Genomic DNA, 15595 nt, shown 5'->3' on the forward strand with positions numbered 1-15595 from the left:
ATGTAGAACTATGTTTCTTCCCAAACTGCATGGGCCATGTAAATCATTATATAAACAATTACCGTGTGTTGGATATATAATACCGGGGAGTCTGCCATGATCTAACAATAGCTCTGATTTATTGAGCGTCTCACATGTATCCTGTGCTTTGTCTCAGGTTGTTCACACCATTCGTTTTTATCTTCATCATCCTTGTTGCTACTACAACATCCTGAGATCTTAGGGGTGAGAGGCATTGAGCTCAGCACTTTAAATCGTTTTCTCACTTAATTCTTACACACATGTATAAAGTCAAATTGTTCCACATTTTACAAATATGGAAATTTATGTTGAGAAGAACTGAGTGGTTAATCCCAGACCATAAAGCTAGTAAATAGTAGATTTAAGAATTTGAATATTGGTTCAAGAAAGACGTCTTGGCCCCCGGGTTTAACCAATACCTTATTCTATTCAGTCATAAAATCTTGTATATGAAATAGCACTTTTGTGTCTTTCCAAGATTTACGATCCCATTCCAGGTAGTACCAGGAAGAATTAAAAGAATGAAAAGTCAATAATTATTCCAGGTAGTGTTGGGGAACGAGGCAAAGAAAACATCAGTGTGACAAAAAGTTCTGTTTGCGTGTGTATTTAACAGTCACAGTAAAAAGAAAATCTGGTGGGTGACAGCAGAGATTCGTTCTTTTAATGCCCAGTCATCTCCCTTGTGTGCCTTTGCCGTGGTTTGTCAAGGTGAGTCTGATGGCTGTGCTCCTATATCACACCTCAATTTTTAAAGAAAAGAGTCCCTCATCTCATCCATCTCCTCCGTCTTCTCCCTCTGCCTCTTTTCTTATCAAGCCTAGTACAAACAGAGTGAGGAGCAGCATGGAAAACTTGGCAGGACTTGCATGTTTATACTAGCCATAAAAAGCTCCCAGGGTTCCAAGCGTTCAATGTTCACATAAGGACTGCTAGGGCAGCTGGTTCAGTATGCTTTTCAATTCCTATTTTCTCTCTCTTTCCTTCCCTCTTCTATGGGTGAGAATCGCATGGCTGTTGATTCTGCAGCATACTTCATATCTGTAATGTCCATGTCAATTCATTGTAATTGTTGGTTTGTAATCATTAATGACAATGATAATAGGAGAAGAGGGAGAAAGAAAAGAAGAATGCTTACTATTTGTTAGTATTTATACTGAATATTTTTATATATGTTTTCTCATTTTATCCTCAAAATAACTCTATGAAGAATTAGCCCCATTTTACAGCTAGTAAACTGAGACCCAGAGAAAAGTAACTGATCAAATTACTTGATCAAGATCACCATGAATAAACATCAGAGTTAAAACCTGAACCAAAGTCTATTTTACTCCAAAGTACTTTTAACCATTAGGCAAAACTCTCTTTATACTACAATGATGGAAATGGGTCAAATTCTTGTCTTCTTTAACTACAGTTCTCTGGAATTTTGGCAATCTGGGTGATATTTGCAACAAGGATGGGAGAACTCCACAAAGAAACCTCCCCTTATGTTCTCACAAGTGAATGCTTGCTTCCTCAATAGCTGTAAAGTTGATAAGATGCTTCTTAAGGCACAAAACGTGCAAGTTGTAATTATATTGCCCTTATACCTGTTGCCTCTTTGAGAAACACGCAAAATTTTATGAACTCCATCTCGTGAAGTGTCTACAATGCCTGCGAGGCACAGTGAAAATAAATTTAAACGTAGTGTTCGTTATAAGATCAAAGTATCAAAAAAGGTTTGAGCTGTCTTCCAGCCACATAATATTTTCTTTAATGTTGAAATTTAATAAGTTTTCATTGTTGAGATGATCAAAGGCTTGTCTCAAATCGTCGGCTGTGCCGCATTACTGAAAGAATGTACTCCACTGCAAATCCTAGAGTATCTTCCCCATGACAATGACCTTAAGTGATGCCCACACAAAAAAGAGTTTTGAGGTCATATAGATTTGGGAAATAGTTATGTGATATCTCCTTCTAAGAGATTTATAATGCATTTGTGCATTATGAAGAAGTGGATTTCAATTTCACTGTGCATCTTCATTGCTGGAGTGCTGATTAAAAATGGAAGCCCTATATGCATAGGACTGAATTATTACCCACGAGTATTATTTTTTAACAATCACCTTATGTGATTAGATGGACAGATCATTCAAGACCAAAACTCTAAGAGATTGTATGTTAAAAGCTCTGATAAGAACTACTTTAAATATAACTGTTTAATGTTCAAATAAACTTTTTCCCCAAACTTACATGACCTCTAAACTCTTTTATTCCAAAATATATTTTGGGAAATCTTACACTATGCAAGTTACTTTCTGCATTGATCATGTTTTTTGTGCTTGATTCCGTACACTTATTTTAGTTAACTTTTCAAAGGCTGAATGCAAGTATAATAAAATTAAAGACCAGGTGTATTATCACAATAAAAACAGAATAATTACAATTTTTCCAGGAAAATTTTAGATCTTAGGTCTAACTCAAACCCATAAAGCAAAAAAATAAACAAATTTCTTTCTTAGGCAGTGTAGAAGATTCCTCCATACATTTGCTAAAATTCTTTTGAAGAATGTAGTCAAGGTTTTGACCCTTGATTTCTAGTATTATACTTGCAATCTTACTTTTCCACTATACTGTAGGCTTATTTAGATGAAGAGGCTGTGTGTAACCATTTTGGAGCCTCTATCAAATATACATACATTTGATCATATGAAAAAATCAGGCATTTGTTAAAATTCTAAGAATTGAAATATTTTCATAGCCAATGTTTTATTCATTTAGTATTTATTCAGATATTATATATCGGCCACTTGCTGTCTGGTAGACATCTAGCTGCAATCTAGGGCTGATAAATGTGGCCTCTATCTTCAAGGAACTTACAACATATTGAGGAGCTGGACATGCTTATACATATAAAAACAACATTAAGTGGTAAAATTTTTGTATGCATTGTTCCTTTAGACCAGGAAAATGTGACTAAATGTATCTAGTGATAGAAATGCTATGCTAGGGAGGGAATGAGTAACTGGTTTTCAGGATGTCACACTAAAGAGAGACTTTTATGAGGATGGGGTGATGTACACATAGGCAGAGAAGGGTAAAGTGACATAGTGTTTGTGTTCAATTAAGAGCAAGACAGTGTGAGATTAGGGAGCATGTAAAAATAACATTCCTCTAAAATCTGAATTGGAGTAGGTTAAATCTCCTATACAACCTCTTTAGTTATCATCTACTTGTAGAATCTATAGAATGTTAGAGTTCAAACCAGTTTAGGTATCCTCCTTCTGTTTGACCCCAAGGAAACAAACTGACTTGTTCAAGGTCAGAGCTTACCAGTAGCTGTGGACTATTAAACTTCTAGGGTCTGTTTTACACATAGAAAGGATCACAGAAAATCACCAAAATATATCCTTACCCTAAAAAATTTTTATAGTTACTTTAAAAATGTGTTTAGGGCCGGCCCTGTGGCTTAGCAGTTAAGTGCGCACGCTCCGCTGCTGGCAGCCCAGGTTCGGATCCCGGTCGCGTACCGACGCACTGCTTCTCCGGCCATGCTGAGGCCACGTCCCACATACAGCAACTAGAAGGATGTGCAGCTATGACATACAACTATCTACTGGGGCTTTGGGGGAAAAAATAAATAAATAAAATTTTAAAAAATGTGTTTACAATAAAGAGGGAGAAAAAAAGAAAGTGAGGATTAGAGAAGGAGAGACAGTAAAAAAACGAGGACTGAAGAGAAGAGGACAAAGAAGGAAGAAAGGATGGAAGGGAGAGAGGGAAAATTCAATATCTTAACCTTGGTTAAAATGGAAATGAAGCCCAACTGGAATACACTGTCAGCAATTCATCTTCTTCAAAACTGTTGAGGCTAATAAGATGAGATTTCCTGATTAGTAAAATATAGGATCTTATTCCAAGAAATATAATCTTTTTTAAGATATTGAAGATTTTTTGCTAGGCAAAGTGATGACCATCTTGCTTAAATTGCTTCCTGGCTTGCAATACTGATGTTCCTGCAGGCATACAGAGAATTGACATATTTAAATCTTAGAGCGTAGACACGTCACAGATATAGTGGTTTTATAATTCCTTGCTTCTTTTTAACTTTTTTCAAGGAAAGAACTTGCCATGGGAGTTGAACTTGGTTGTAGTAGCTGACTGCCAGAAGACCACTGAGATCCCCAAACCAACCGTGAATACTCCTCTCTCCTTGGGATCCCACTCAAGTTGTGATGATTTTCCCTTTCAGCCCTCTCAGCTTGTATCCAAGTGAAGGAAGGTTCTCAATAGGAAGAGTTCAGCGGAGTTTTTCTATCGTCTTCCTTCATTTAATTTAACTTCATTGACCTATTTTCAATTGCAGGTTTTACGAGGCACGACCTGCTTAATGAAGCACAGAGAAAATCCCCCAAGTTTTGTCACTGCAGAACCAACGCCTGCCCCGCAGGTATTTTGTTTGTTTGTTTGTTTTGATTAAATCAGAAGGCACTTCTTGAATCTATTAGGTTCAATGATTTTCTCTCTTGCTCTAGCTGAAACGGGGATGTTGTATCGGCTAATACAAGATACTTTCTTCACCTAGTGCCTCTGGACCTTTCCATGACCATTGTGCCTACCAATAAGCTTTTGGTTTGGTTATCTGAGGTCCTCGAACTATAAGGGCGAGGGCGGTGCTCTCCCTCTCCCTCCAAATAAGAAACAAAACAAAAATGTACAGAGAACAAAAAACATGCATCTATTCCTTATGGGACAAAGAAGATGAAAGGATTTGAGGAAGCAGAGGAGGTAGAAGGAAGTAAATATCCACTACTAAAACAAAACACAAACACACACAACTCAGGGGATTAATTCTGAACTTCTATCTGTACTGTTCTATATTTGACCAAAAATATTACATCATAGCAATTCTTAGGGTTCATTTCACTTAACACAACATTTCTCAACCTTTGGGTTAAATTAATCAGAGTTGAATGGTTTGGCCAAAGTTTTCTCAAAATAGTTTTTGAAATATCTTGCCATTTGTAGACAATATTTCATGGACTTTCATGAAGTATTAACATATTTACGTTTATTTTATTTTTGTCTGGCATTAGTTTTCTGTAAGATATACGTTGGGATATATGAATTTACATTACTATTCTGTTAAGATTTTAATTTTTACCTTAAAAAATATATTTATTTTGGCTCACTTAATTGTCATTTCTGCATTGTTTGACAGAAATTGCAAATGCCTCCTTGTGCTGGATGTGAGGTGAAGAAAACCCCAGAAAAGCAATTGACCAGCTTTGAAGGGAGAGCAACTAGAGAAGAAAAGATACTATAAATACCAAGAAACTGTGTTAAGAAGCATCCATTTGCTATCGTCTTCATACTCTTTTTAGACCACAGGCTGGATGGAAGTACTAAGTTTTTAAAGCATGCAACTTTTTCACAATTTTATGTAACTTTATAAAGTAGTCTACAAATTTTCCAAAAGATTCCAGGCCAATTATGATCCTTAAGCAATAACCTAATTAAAATGGATATCCACAGTCATAAATAGTCATTGTCATCAGTAAATTGCCCAGCATAAATTGGTCTGTTTCGAACTCAAATGCAATGTAACATTTAATTCCTCTGGTTCATTTGGGTATCTAGCACTTCTGTGATCTAGTTTTTGAAATCAACTGGAGGATGATAAAATGTTGTGGATCCTCAGCATTCTTAGAATCCAAATTGCAAAGATGATAAAGATTTTGGTCCACATTGGGCAATTGGAGTCCCTTTCCTCAAAGTTGAAATATGTGCCGACCTGAATATATTGTTTATTTGAGGGTGTTTATGGCTCTTCTCATTATTATTTTGAACCACATAACATGAAGGAAGTTCTGTCAGGGATTTAGTTAGTTAACAGAATGCATTAAATATGTTTGATATGATGTAGGCAAAATACATGGATGAATGACTAAATTTCTGACACATTGATCAGATTTTCTGGCATTCTATAGACACATCCCTATGGTTGTCTGCTGGAATTACTGAGTTAGAAATCAAGTCATTTGAAATGCTCGGCATCATTTTTGGCATGAAATTTGGTAGTGGAATGTGAGATGGGAAGAGGGTTCCAAAATACAAATATGCAAGCAGATAATATACATTTAAAAATGGAGATTTGGTGAAAGTAAAACAGCCATGAACTCAGATTTGTATATTTTGAAAACAAATGTATAATTAAAACAAATCAATGACCGTGATAATCATTGAAGTTGGGGCTCCTCATAGGAATATCACTGATCAAATAAATGCATTCCTGAATAATCTGAATGTAACTCACAAGCAAGAGGAATTGACATTAGTATGTGATTATCTGATTAATAGGACTGACATAGCATCAAACTTACAGACTCAAATTAATGAGTTAAATGATCCAGTTATGTTCTCTGCACTGAATATAGTCACTCCTGCTGGTTAGATCCATTTTGCAAATGCAGAAAGCATACAAAACCATTGGTTTTATAGAACGGATCTGCCAAGCCACAATTAATACATTCGGAGCACTGGGTTCTGGCAGGCTGTGTTAGAAGATAGTTAATAAAAATATATATATTAAATGAAATCTATAATCAATAGATGAACTTAAATTCTGGGATATAATGGGATACCTTTGGTCACAATGATATATTCAAAGAAATTTAGTGATTTGGGGAAATGGAAAACTATCATTAAAGTAAAAGTAATGTTGTGCTATATTCACATAGCAATTGTACTTGCAGAGTAATTCATGGTCATTTATCAATATTTTTCAGATTACAGGCTACCTAAGAAAGAAAGAGAATCCGTTTTATAGATGATCATAGAGTTTTCAGATGAGGTGACCAGGATAAAAGAAAAGATCAAAGTCCGAAGTTCCTGCTGACTCCTTCTCAGCTCTAAAAATTGTGTACTTCTATGAGATGGAATATTGCTTGTTTCCCGAGTCCTGTTCCTTGTAATTTCCCCACTGTATCCAGAAACCCTAACCATCTCCAGAGGTTTATGAAAGGGAAGCAGATACTTGAGTTTTAGTTTAGGTTCACTTTCACGCCCTCATCCTGTGCCCCAACTTTCCTCCTAGACTCTATGGATCCTACGGAAAGTTAATCACCAGTCCACCTTAGCACAGTATGTTTGAAGGCATCTATGGAACTAATAAAAAGAATCAGGTTGATATTTTCTGAAATTTTTATAGGATAACATGTAGAAAGATGAGAATTTGGCTTAATATTAATCAAATTTGAACAGCTTCATTTGTAAATTATTTTTTCTATGCTCTAAGTTCCTATTCTAGTATGTGACAATATCATCAATTTGCTTCTCTTAATTACTAGCATGATCAAGTGGGCTTTCAATGAGTATAATGTATATGTCTTTTTCTTTAACAATAGATAGGATTATGCATCTTGCAGAGTTTACTGTGGTATATTCATTGCATTATTTGTCTCAAAACAAAAAGAATTTGTAGCAGAAGAGCTTTATAAGTATTTTTAAGAAATATTCCAGGAGTTCCTTTTAATAATTAAGCACAGAATTATTTTATAATATGTTCTATAACTTTACCATAATGAATGCATTTTATTTCTCTCAATCTTTAATTGCTTTAAAATAGCATCAGAGAGGTTTAAAATGCTTTACTTACATGTGTGGCTTTGTCTATAAAAGAGGTGACATTTCTTATTATTTCTTTTAATTAACAGCTATCTAAATAGATGTTGTTTTTGAGGAGTTAACATTTATAGTCTAACTATTCTCATATGGAAAAAAACACTAACCTAAATTTTGAATGTAGATAGTACAATTTTATTATGTACCTAATAGTAAGTCATGAAAGATTACTTATGCTTTGCAAAATATGAATTGATTCCTATTGAGAAACAAACATACTTTCTGATGGAATAACTTATTTTAATATAGGTACTACCTAAACTAAGAATTTATTTCTCTCTAGTTATTTTAAAATACTAATCAATGCTATGTCTTCATTTTAAGCTCAGAATTTGTTTTGGATTTTGTATTTCCTTTTTTATGCATTAACTATGTAAATTGAACTAGTGCCTAAAATGTATCTGAGCTAAATGAATGCTGACTGTGTCTATTCAATGCCAATATTCTCAGATGAAAAGCGAAAAATTCAGTAACTCATCTGGATGTGGTTTTCTGTGTGATCTCAAATTTCTGAGTACTGAATATACTGGATGGCTAACTATTTTTTTTCAGTCTTGAATCGTATATTTAGCATTGCAGTGCTCTTTCAGACACAATTCTGTTTCATGAATAAACTGGATGACAAGTCTAAGACAGTTATATGTGCAGGAGACATTTGCTGTTTTAGATTGACACTTTGGATAGCTGGATTAAAACAATGTTTGAGAACTTTGCTATAATGGAATCTTTTATTTTTATAGCTCAGGCACTGTAATCAGCACTTACTGCAGCAGAGGCTGAAATGATTATTGACACCATAGAGTCAGGTGAGCTGGCCAGATGTGGGAAGCAATGAAAACATATACTTGTTTACCTAGGCGACATTTCCTTAGTCATGTGTACAGTCTTAGATTTCCCCAAACTATTTGCTCATCTGGATTATGTTACATAATATTAATAGTCAAGTGATGAAGAATAAAAGGTACTGAAAGATGGCCTATTTTTGCTCAATAAAGATTTGTTACCAAGACTACAATGTATATTATCCTACATAAACTAATTGAAAAAGGAAATATTAACGTTGGAATAGTACTTGCTTCTATGTATCAAGATCTAAGAACATTTTTTTTTTTTTTTTGCTGAGAAAGATTCACCCTGAGCTAACATCTGTTGCCAATCTTCCTCTTTTTGCTTGAGGAAGATTGGCCCTGAGCTAACACTTGTTGCCAATCTTCCTCTATTTTGTATATGGGTCGCTGCCACAACATAGCTGCTAAGAAGTGGTGTAGGTCTGCGACCAGGAACTGAATCTGGACAGCTGAAGTAGAGCTTGCTGAACTTAACCACTAAGCCACAGGGCTAGCTCCTCTAAGAATGTTTTTGAAACGTCCTCCTGCAAGTTTCTTCAATATCCCTTTGCTAATGTCTCAGAAATCTTTTATTTAGAGTGTTTTTTTTTAATAACACTTTCATGACAACAGAGATTTTTGTCATTTTGTTCACAAATGAGTCTAAAGTGTTTAAAACTTGCTGCCTCATTGGAGCTCAAATATTTGTTGAATGAATTAATTCAAAACCTGAAGCAGCAAAGGAAGAAGGAAAGGAGGCAGCAAGGGAGTGTATCCTAGTATAATAAAAGGTGATCGTGAGATGTCGTCTTTTAGGGAGAGAAAATAAATATCATGGTTTACTTTTGTTTTTTTTTTTTTGGTTTGTTTGCTTTGTTTTTAGGCTATTCTTCCTTTGTCTTTTTCTCTGAAAGGTTTACCTATGGGTCTGTGGCTGTGTCTTTAAGCAAAATAGATATGGACTCCTGGGTGAGTTTTGGAATGCAGTTCAACCTAGTGGACACAATTCACGTGGCCTTAATTGGATGCATGTGTCCTTAATTGGAACCAGCTTTGACATTCACCTGGACTTGTACAGGTCACTTAATTTCTTTTAGTATTAGTTTCTAACTTCTTGGACCTTAAGTAGTTGGACTTAGAGATTTTCCTCTCCATTCTGCCAACATAACTCAAGGGCTGCGAAGGAGGTAAATGAACATGTGGAGGGTGGGGCTCTGGATTCCACAAACCCTCACCTTCAACTAGAGTATCTACTGTTTTATGTAATTTGCTTGTTGGGCTTACATGTTCTGCATATGCTTTTGATGGAGAAAGGGAGTTCAAGTCTAAAGAGACCTGAAGATCACTGAATAAGATAATCTCTATGATCCCTTCTCCTCATTTGTTCATTCAGTCAGCCAGTCATTCAGTCATTCAATAAATCTTTGAGATCCTAATATGTGCCTGCCATTCCACTTTTTGTTGGGAATTCAATAGCAGGCAAAAGGAGTAATTATGAATATTAATATTGTACTTAATATGTGACAGCCACTCTTTTAGATTTTTTAAATTATTAGTTAAATATTCTTAGGATTATTGGAGACAGATATTAGTTATCCTTGTTTCACAGATGAAGACATTGAGGTAGAAAAATGTTAATTGAATTGCCCAAGATGACACAGCTAGTCAGAGGAAGAGGCAGGATATAGACCTGGCAATGAGTTGCTGGAATCCGTGTGCTTCCAGCTTCCACTCCGCCACACTGCCTGTCCTGCCAAGGCCAGAGTCCTGTCTTCAAGGAGCTCACCGTTTAGAGAAAGGGACAACCGTTAACGAAGGAAGCACACAGATAAATGTGTGCCTGCTACAAAGAAACACCAGGGTTCTCTCTACAGCAGATCTCAGGGCAGAGGGAGAGTATGTAAGTGCATCCTGGTTGTGTGATGGCTTCACTGAGAAGATGACATTAAACTAAGATTAATTAATATATATATTTTGTATGGGTGTCCAAAAAATAAATTTTATAGTATTCTCAGATACTAGCTAAGGATATTTGAAAGTGAGTACTTGAATTCAAATAGACAGATAGTTGTGAGTTAGTGCTGTTCAAAAATGAAAGCACCATATGGGAAAATTGCCATTGTTTTCTAGTCCCTGAAAGCTGGGACATATGAGTCTATTAGGTATAGATGACAATGAAATGTAGGTTTTTTCATTGAACACTTCCAAATAGCTTTCTTCTATTTTCTTTCATAAAAATAGAAATTTTATTTCTCAGGCTTCTATTTGTGATATTCTCTCTCTCTCTGAAAAGCCATGCATTTGATATCACAATGATGGACTAGAGTGTCTGTGCAGTGCTTCCCTTGTATCATTGCAGCGTTGGCATCAGAAGTAAAGCAAATGTGGTATACGTGTTCCTCCTTTCTCTCCTTCTTAGTATTCCCACTCCTAAATCCCTTAATTCCTTAGAGAACACCATTTCACTTCATGTCATGAAGACAGTGGCATCTTGGGAGGGTCATATAACGCAATATATTTGTTCCCAGAAAATCAAATATTTTGGCTCCTGGAGGAAGTGGTTGACCTCTGCCCCTGATTAATTGCCGAATGAGCGTGCTTCCATGGGCGATGTCTCCACCAAGGGTGAGGAGAAGAAAGAGCATCCTGTAGCGAGTCATGTCTTTTTCTAGAGTCTTTTTCTAAATCTGGCTTATCTTTATCACTTTTTTCATGATGAAGAACCCATTAAATGTAAACCAAGAGACAGACATTCAGCAGATGGTCTCAGCTCAGATTTAGAAGATGCAGCAGAATTGAGCAGAGGAAGAACACCCCTGATAAGCTAAATTAGCAGCACATTCAAGGTGACAAGTTGGTGCTTTTCCTCCTGCTAATTTCAGTTTGATCCCTTTAGACTTCTTCACTCTTGATGCTAAAACTGAAAGATTGTTTGGGCTGGAAATCCCCAAAGCTACTCCTATGCCTTTCCTTGGAATAATGCATTAAGTATGCAAATCTTAGTGTCTACTTGCAGAGAGTCCACATCTTGAAATGGTCATGTTTCCAACACAAGTAAAATGTGATGCTGACACTTTGCTTACGAAAGGCACTGAGAATGACTCCACCGGGTGATTTTGACACAGAGAAAGAGGAACAGTACAGTGTAGGTAAGGGGTAGGAGTAATATGGGTAAGAGAAACAGATAATGAAGAGCACATTTTAAATTCACTCTGTTAATCCGTGAAATAGATCCTCCTGAAGTAGATGGCGGCATAAATAAAATTGAATCTATTTACTAAATGTGTTTCTGGTCATTTGTTACATAGTGAATATGTAGCTAATTTAATGCATATTAGAGTAATTAATGTTTGCAGATTTGAAAAGCTGTGAGATAGAGAATAAACATTCTCTGATTCAGCAGAATTGCGTTCAGAAATGTAAATTAGATCATTATCAAGTTGATGAAATGAACTCTATGACACACCTTCTCTCATTTTATCCTCCTGGTCCTAAAATGTGCAGCCTGTTTGTGTGTTATGCACTTATATGTTTTCAACTTAACATGATTAAAGAGATAAGAAGGTGGGGAAATATGAACCCTGGAAGAAATATCATCATCCTTCCCGTGATGGAGACATAGACTACTTTTTTGAATAAAGACTTGGGGCAGATCTTTCTCCTCTACAATACTAATCCCACTGGCTGCTACTTCTCCTTTGATTATCACTTTATTTGGGGAGGTAGGCATTTGAAAGTTTTTGGTATTAGAGTTCACAAATAAATTTCAGATATTTATCGGATGTGTTTGTTTCATCCATGGACATATTGAAACCTAATAATTGCTCATGTATCTTCTCATACACAGGTATGTGCACTGTATGCATTTGTACATGTTCCTGTTTGCAAATGCCCATTGTAGGCATTATTATAGTGGTTTCTATACACATTTATGCTTTCTGGCATTTTTGAACATTCTAATTTGTGGATGCAGAAATTTAGTACATGAATACCTTCATATGTTTACATCTCTATCCATGTATGTACATGCCTGTATGCAGGTGTTCACGGATATAAATTCAGCAAAATATGCATATATCTGTCGAATGCCTTTTTTTGCTGCCCTGAGTTCATTCCAATTTACATGCTTCTTGTTTTAACACAAGAATTCTAAGAGCACTGACGATAACTGTGTATGTAGAGTTTAGTAAACATCCAGTGCAGTTGCAATGAACACACTATGCTAATTTAGGCTGTGCAAATGGACACAACAGATTAGCATCTCACATCAGCCATTTGATATAGACAATCATCTCCATCCCTCAAATACACAGGCTTGGCTCGTGCACCTCGTTATGTCTGTTCATTTGTCTACAGTTAGACCCAGGCTAGGGAGTTACATGTGGGGTTATTTGCTGGATGTCCTAAAAATGAGAATTCCTTTCAGCATGGTTTTGCATGACTGGAGCCTCAAAGAAATTTTAACAACTATTCTGATAGTAACTAAAGTAGTTTTTATTGGGTGAAAATGAGGTAAATAATTATACTAGTAATTATCCCATCTACTCTGTACTAGAGCAAAGATACACTGCTAGAGAAATAAGAATGAAATCATAAGATTAGGGAAAGAGAAGTATTTCATTTATCTCAAATGGTAATGAGAGAATGTTCTTATGACAGGAATTTGCTGTAGAAGTTTCCAGGCATGGATTACTTTGAAATCACTACACATTTGAAAACAAGTGTCTGTTTATGAGAAAATACTTTGCTTAGGTTTTGTCTTTTTTTTAAATAAAATTTTGCACTGTTTCTTTGTCCTTTATATGTTTTATTTGAAGTCTGGGTTAAATGCATGGCTATAACTTGCAGAATGAAATACTAATTACTCCCTGGTGCAACTGCCAAGGTTAACTGGCTTTTACGTAAAGACCTGGTATGCTTTGTATAATTTTCTTTTCTCAGATAATCTGAAGATAGTTTGTCTGATTGACTCAGGCTGCACAGTTTCTAGGATCTCCCACTCCACCAGGAGACCTGGGGGGTATTATTGTTCTTTAACCCATCACAGAATTTAATGTCTCCTATTATTCCCTTAGATATGAATAAACAACTCAAACTCACTGGTTCTCTCCTCTGAAGGTTGACCTGTGTGCTTTGCTTTGACACAGGGCTAGGTTTGGCACGGGGGTGGTTGATTGTTTTAAGAAATCCTCAGAAGGCTTCCTGAGCTTGGGTCTCAATTTTGTCTTTTTTTGTGTGTGTGTGAGGAAGATTAGCCCTGAGCTAACAACCAATGCCAATCCTCCTGTTTTTGCTGAGGAAGATTGGCCCTGGGTTAACATCTGTGCCCATCTTGCTCTACTTTACACAGGACACTGCCACAGCATGGCTTGACAAGCAGTGCGTTGGCACACGCCCGGGATCTGAACCTGTGAACACTGGGGCGCTGCAGCGGAGCATGTGTACTTAACCACTGTGCCACCGGGCTGGCCCCTCAATTTTGTGTCTTTAAATACACCACTTCCAGGTCAGCTTTTCCTAAAGTTCCTTCACTGCATACGTATATCTCAACCTTTAGGAGTGTACACCTGCCTACCCTAGAAGTATTACAACATGATTATGAGCAACGACTTTGGAGTCAGACTGTTTGCATTAAATTCTGTGTTCAGTTTCATATTAACTGTGTGACATCAGACAATTAGCTAAACTCTGTGTCTGTCAGTGTCTTCACCAGTAAATTGAGAATAATAAGAAAGTCTACCTCATGATAATAATAGCTATTTCCTTTAAATATTAAATAAGATCATATAAGTAGGACAAACAGTAAGCATTTAATAAACACTACCAATTTCTATTTTAAAGGTATCTATACATACATAAATACATTCACAAATGTCCAATAGGACAATTATTGCAGATTTGGAATTGGACACATGTACAGTGCATTTCTTTTGTGTGTGTGTGTGTGTGTGTGCACGCACATGTGTGAGTATGTGGTAAGCAGGAGGTATGAGTTGTCTTGCTTCCAAAGAAACTCTCCTAATTTTGATTATCTGAAAAAAAATAAGACTGAATTTGTCTAGATAATGCTATGTGGAACTCATATTTCTTAAGAAGAATGAGTCAAGATATGCTCATCCTTTTAAAACCCTTGAGTAGTAGCAGCAAGGGCCTCTCCATTTATTCACACAATATCATCACACAATTTTTCTCCTAAAAACTTCAAATTTCTGTCTCATGTTGAAAGCCAAAAATACTAATAAAAGGATTCTGTTGCTTTGTTTTCCCAAGAATTTTATTAGAATGTAATTATTTTCTTTACCCTTCTGGTGTAAATTATTTTCCAGATTGTTTTTTCTTATTTATCTTAATAGATAATGAATAGCATCTGGAGAAGAATAAGAGTTTATTTACCCTAACTTGCAAACATAATAATTTTACTAAGATGTGTCATAGGCTATAATCCAAGGAGTCAGTTCCTTTCAAAAATGAAATGAGTAGGTATACGAATAAAATATTTACATACTCCAATGATATTTTCATAGAAAAAGAAGAAAAATATTTGCATTCCACATTTTCTTTTTTTTTCTTCAAGTTTTAAAGTTGCATAGGCCCAGTACTAGTTTTGCTGGGACCTTTTAAACACCAATAAAACATTAATCAAAACCAAGCCTCATTTCCAATTTTCTGGTAGAAATGATTCTATGCACATTCATTACTTTTCTGAAATTAGATTTTTATTCTCATTTGGGAAATAGAAGCAGTAACTTTCCTTTTCAATCTTTCTTCATCCCCACTTCAAAGCTTCAGAGCCTAGTGGACTATACCCCCTCCTTCCCATTCTCCTTTTAGTAGAGGAAAGTGGGAACAGACTCCTTCCTGATGTGTCCTGCAGTTTCTTTTGAGGGAGTAAATGAGATAAGGTCTCTGTGGACCTAAAAGCCCTTGAAAATCTGTGACTCTTATAACCAACACACTTACTAAATACAGTGTTTTCATACTTTTGAACTACTCTAACAATTTTCTACATTGTCATTCTGTAACACTCTTGCCCCTACAACCTATTCACCACATAGCGTCCTTACTGATCTTGAGACAAAGAA

General features: G+C 35.9%; 1 protein-coding gene across 2 annotated transcripts in view; it reads left to right on the top strand.

The window, feature by feature from the left end:
• Positions 1-7382, top strand: part of LUZP2 (leucine zipper protein 2) — a 439170-nt gene extending 431788 nt beyond the window's left edge. For both annotated transcript variants that reach the window (XM_058546152.1, XM_058546153.1), the window contains 2 exons: positions 4370-4453; positions 5225-7382. In XM_058546152.1, coding sequence (XP_058402135.1) covers positions 4370-4453; positions 5225-5329 — 189 coding nt within the window. In that variant the 3' untranslated portion in view covers positions 5330-7382. The remainder of the gene's footprint in view (positions 1-4369; positions 4454-5224) is intronic.
• Positions 7383-15595: the final 8213 nt, after the last annotated feature.

The sequence above is a fragment of the Diceros bicornis genome, chromosome 7 (assembly GCF_020826845.1).
Source record: "Diceros bicornis minor isolate mBicDic1 chromosome 7, mDicBic1.mat.cur, whole genome shotgun sequence".
Taxonomy (NCBI): domain Eukaryota; kingdom Metazoa; phylum Chordata; class Mammalia; order Perissodactyla; family Rhinocerotidae; genus Diceros; species Diceros bicornis.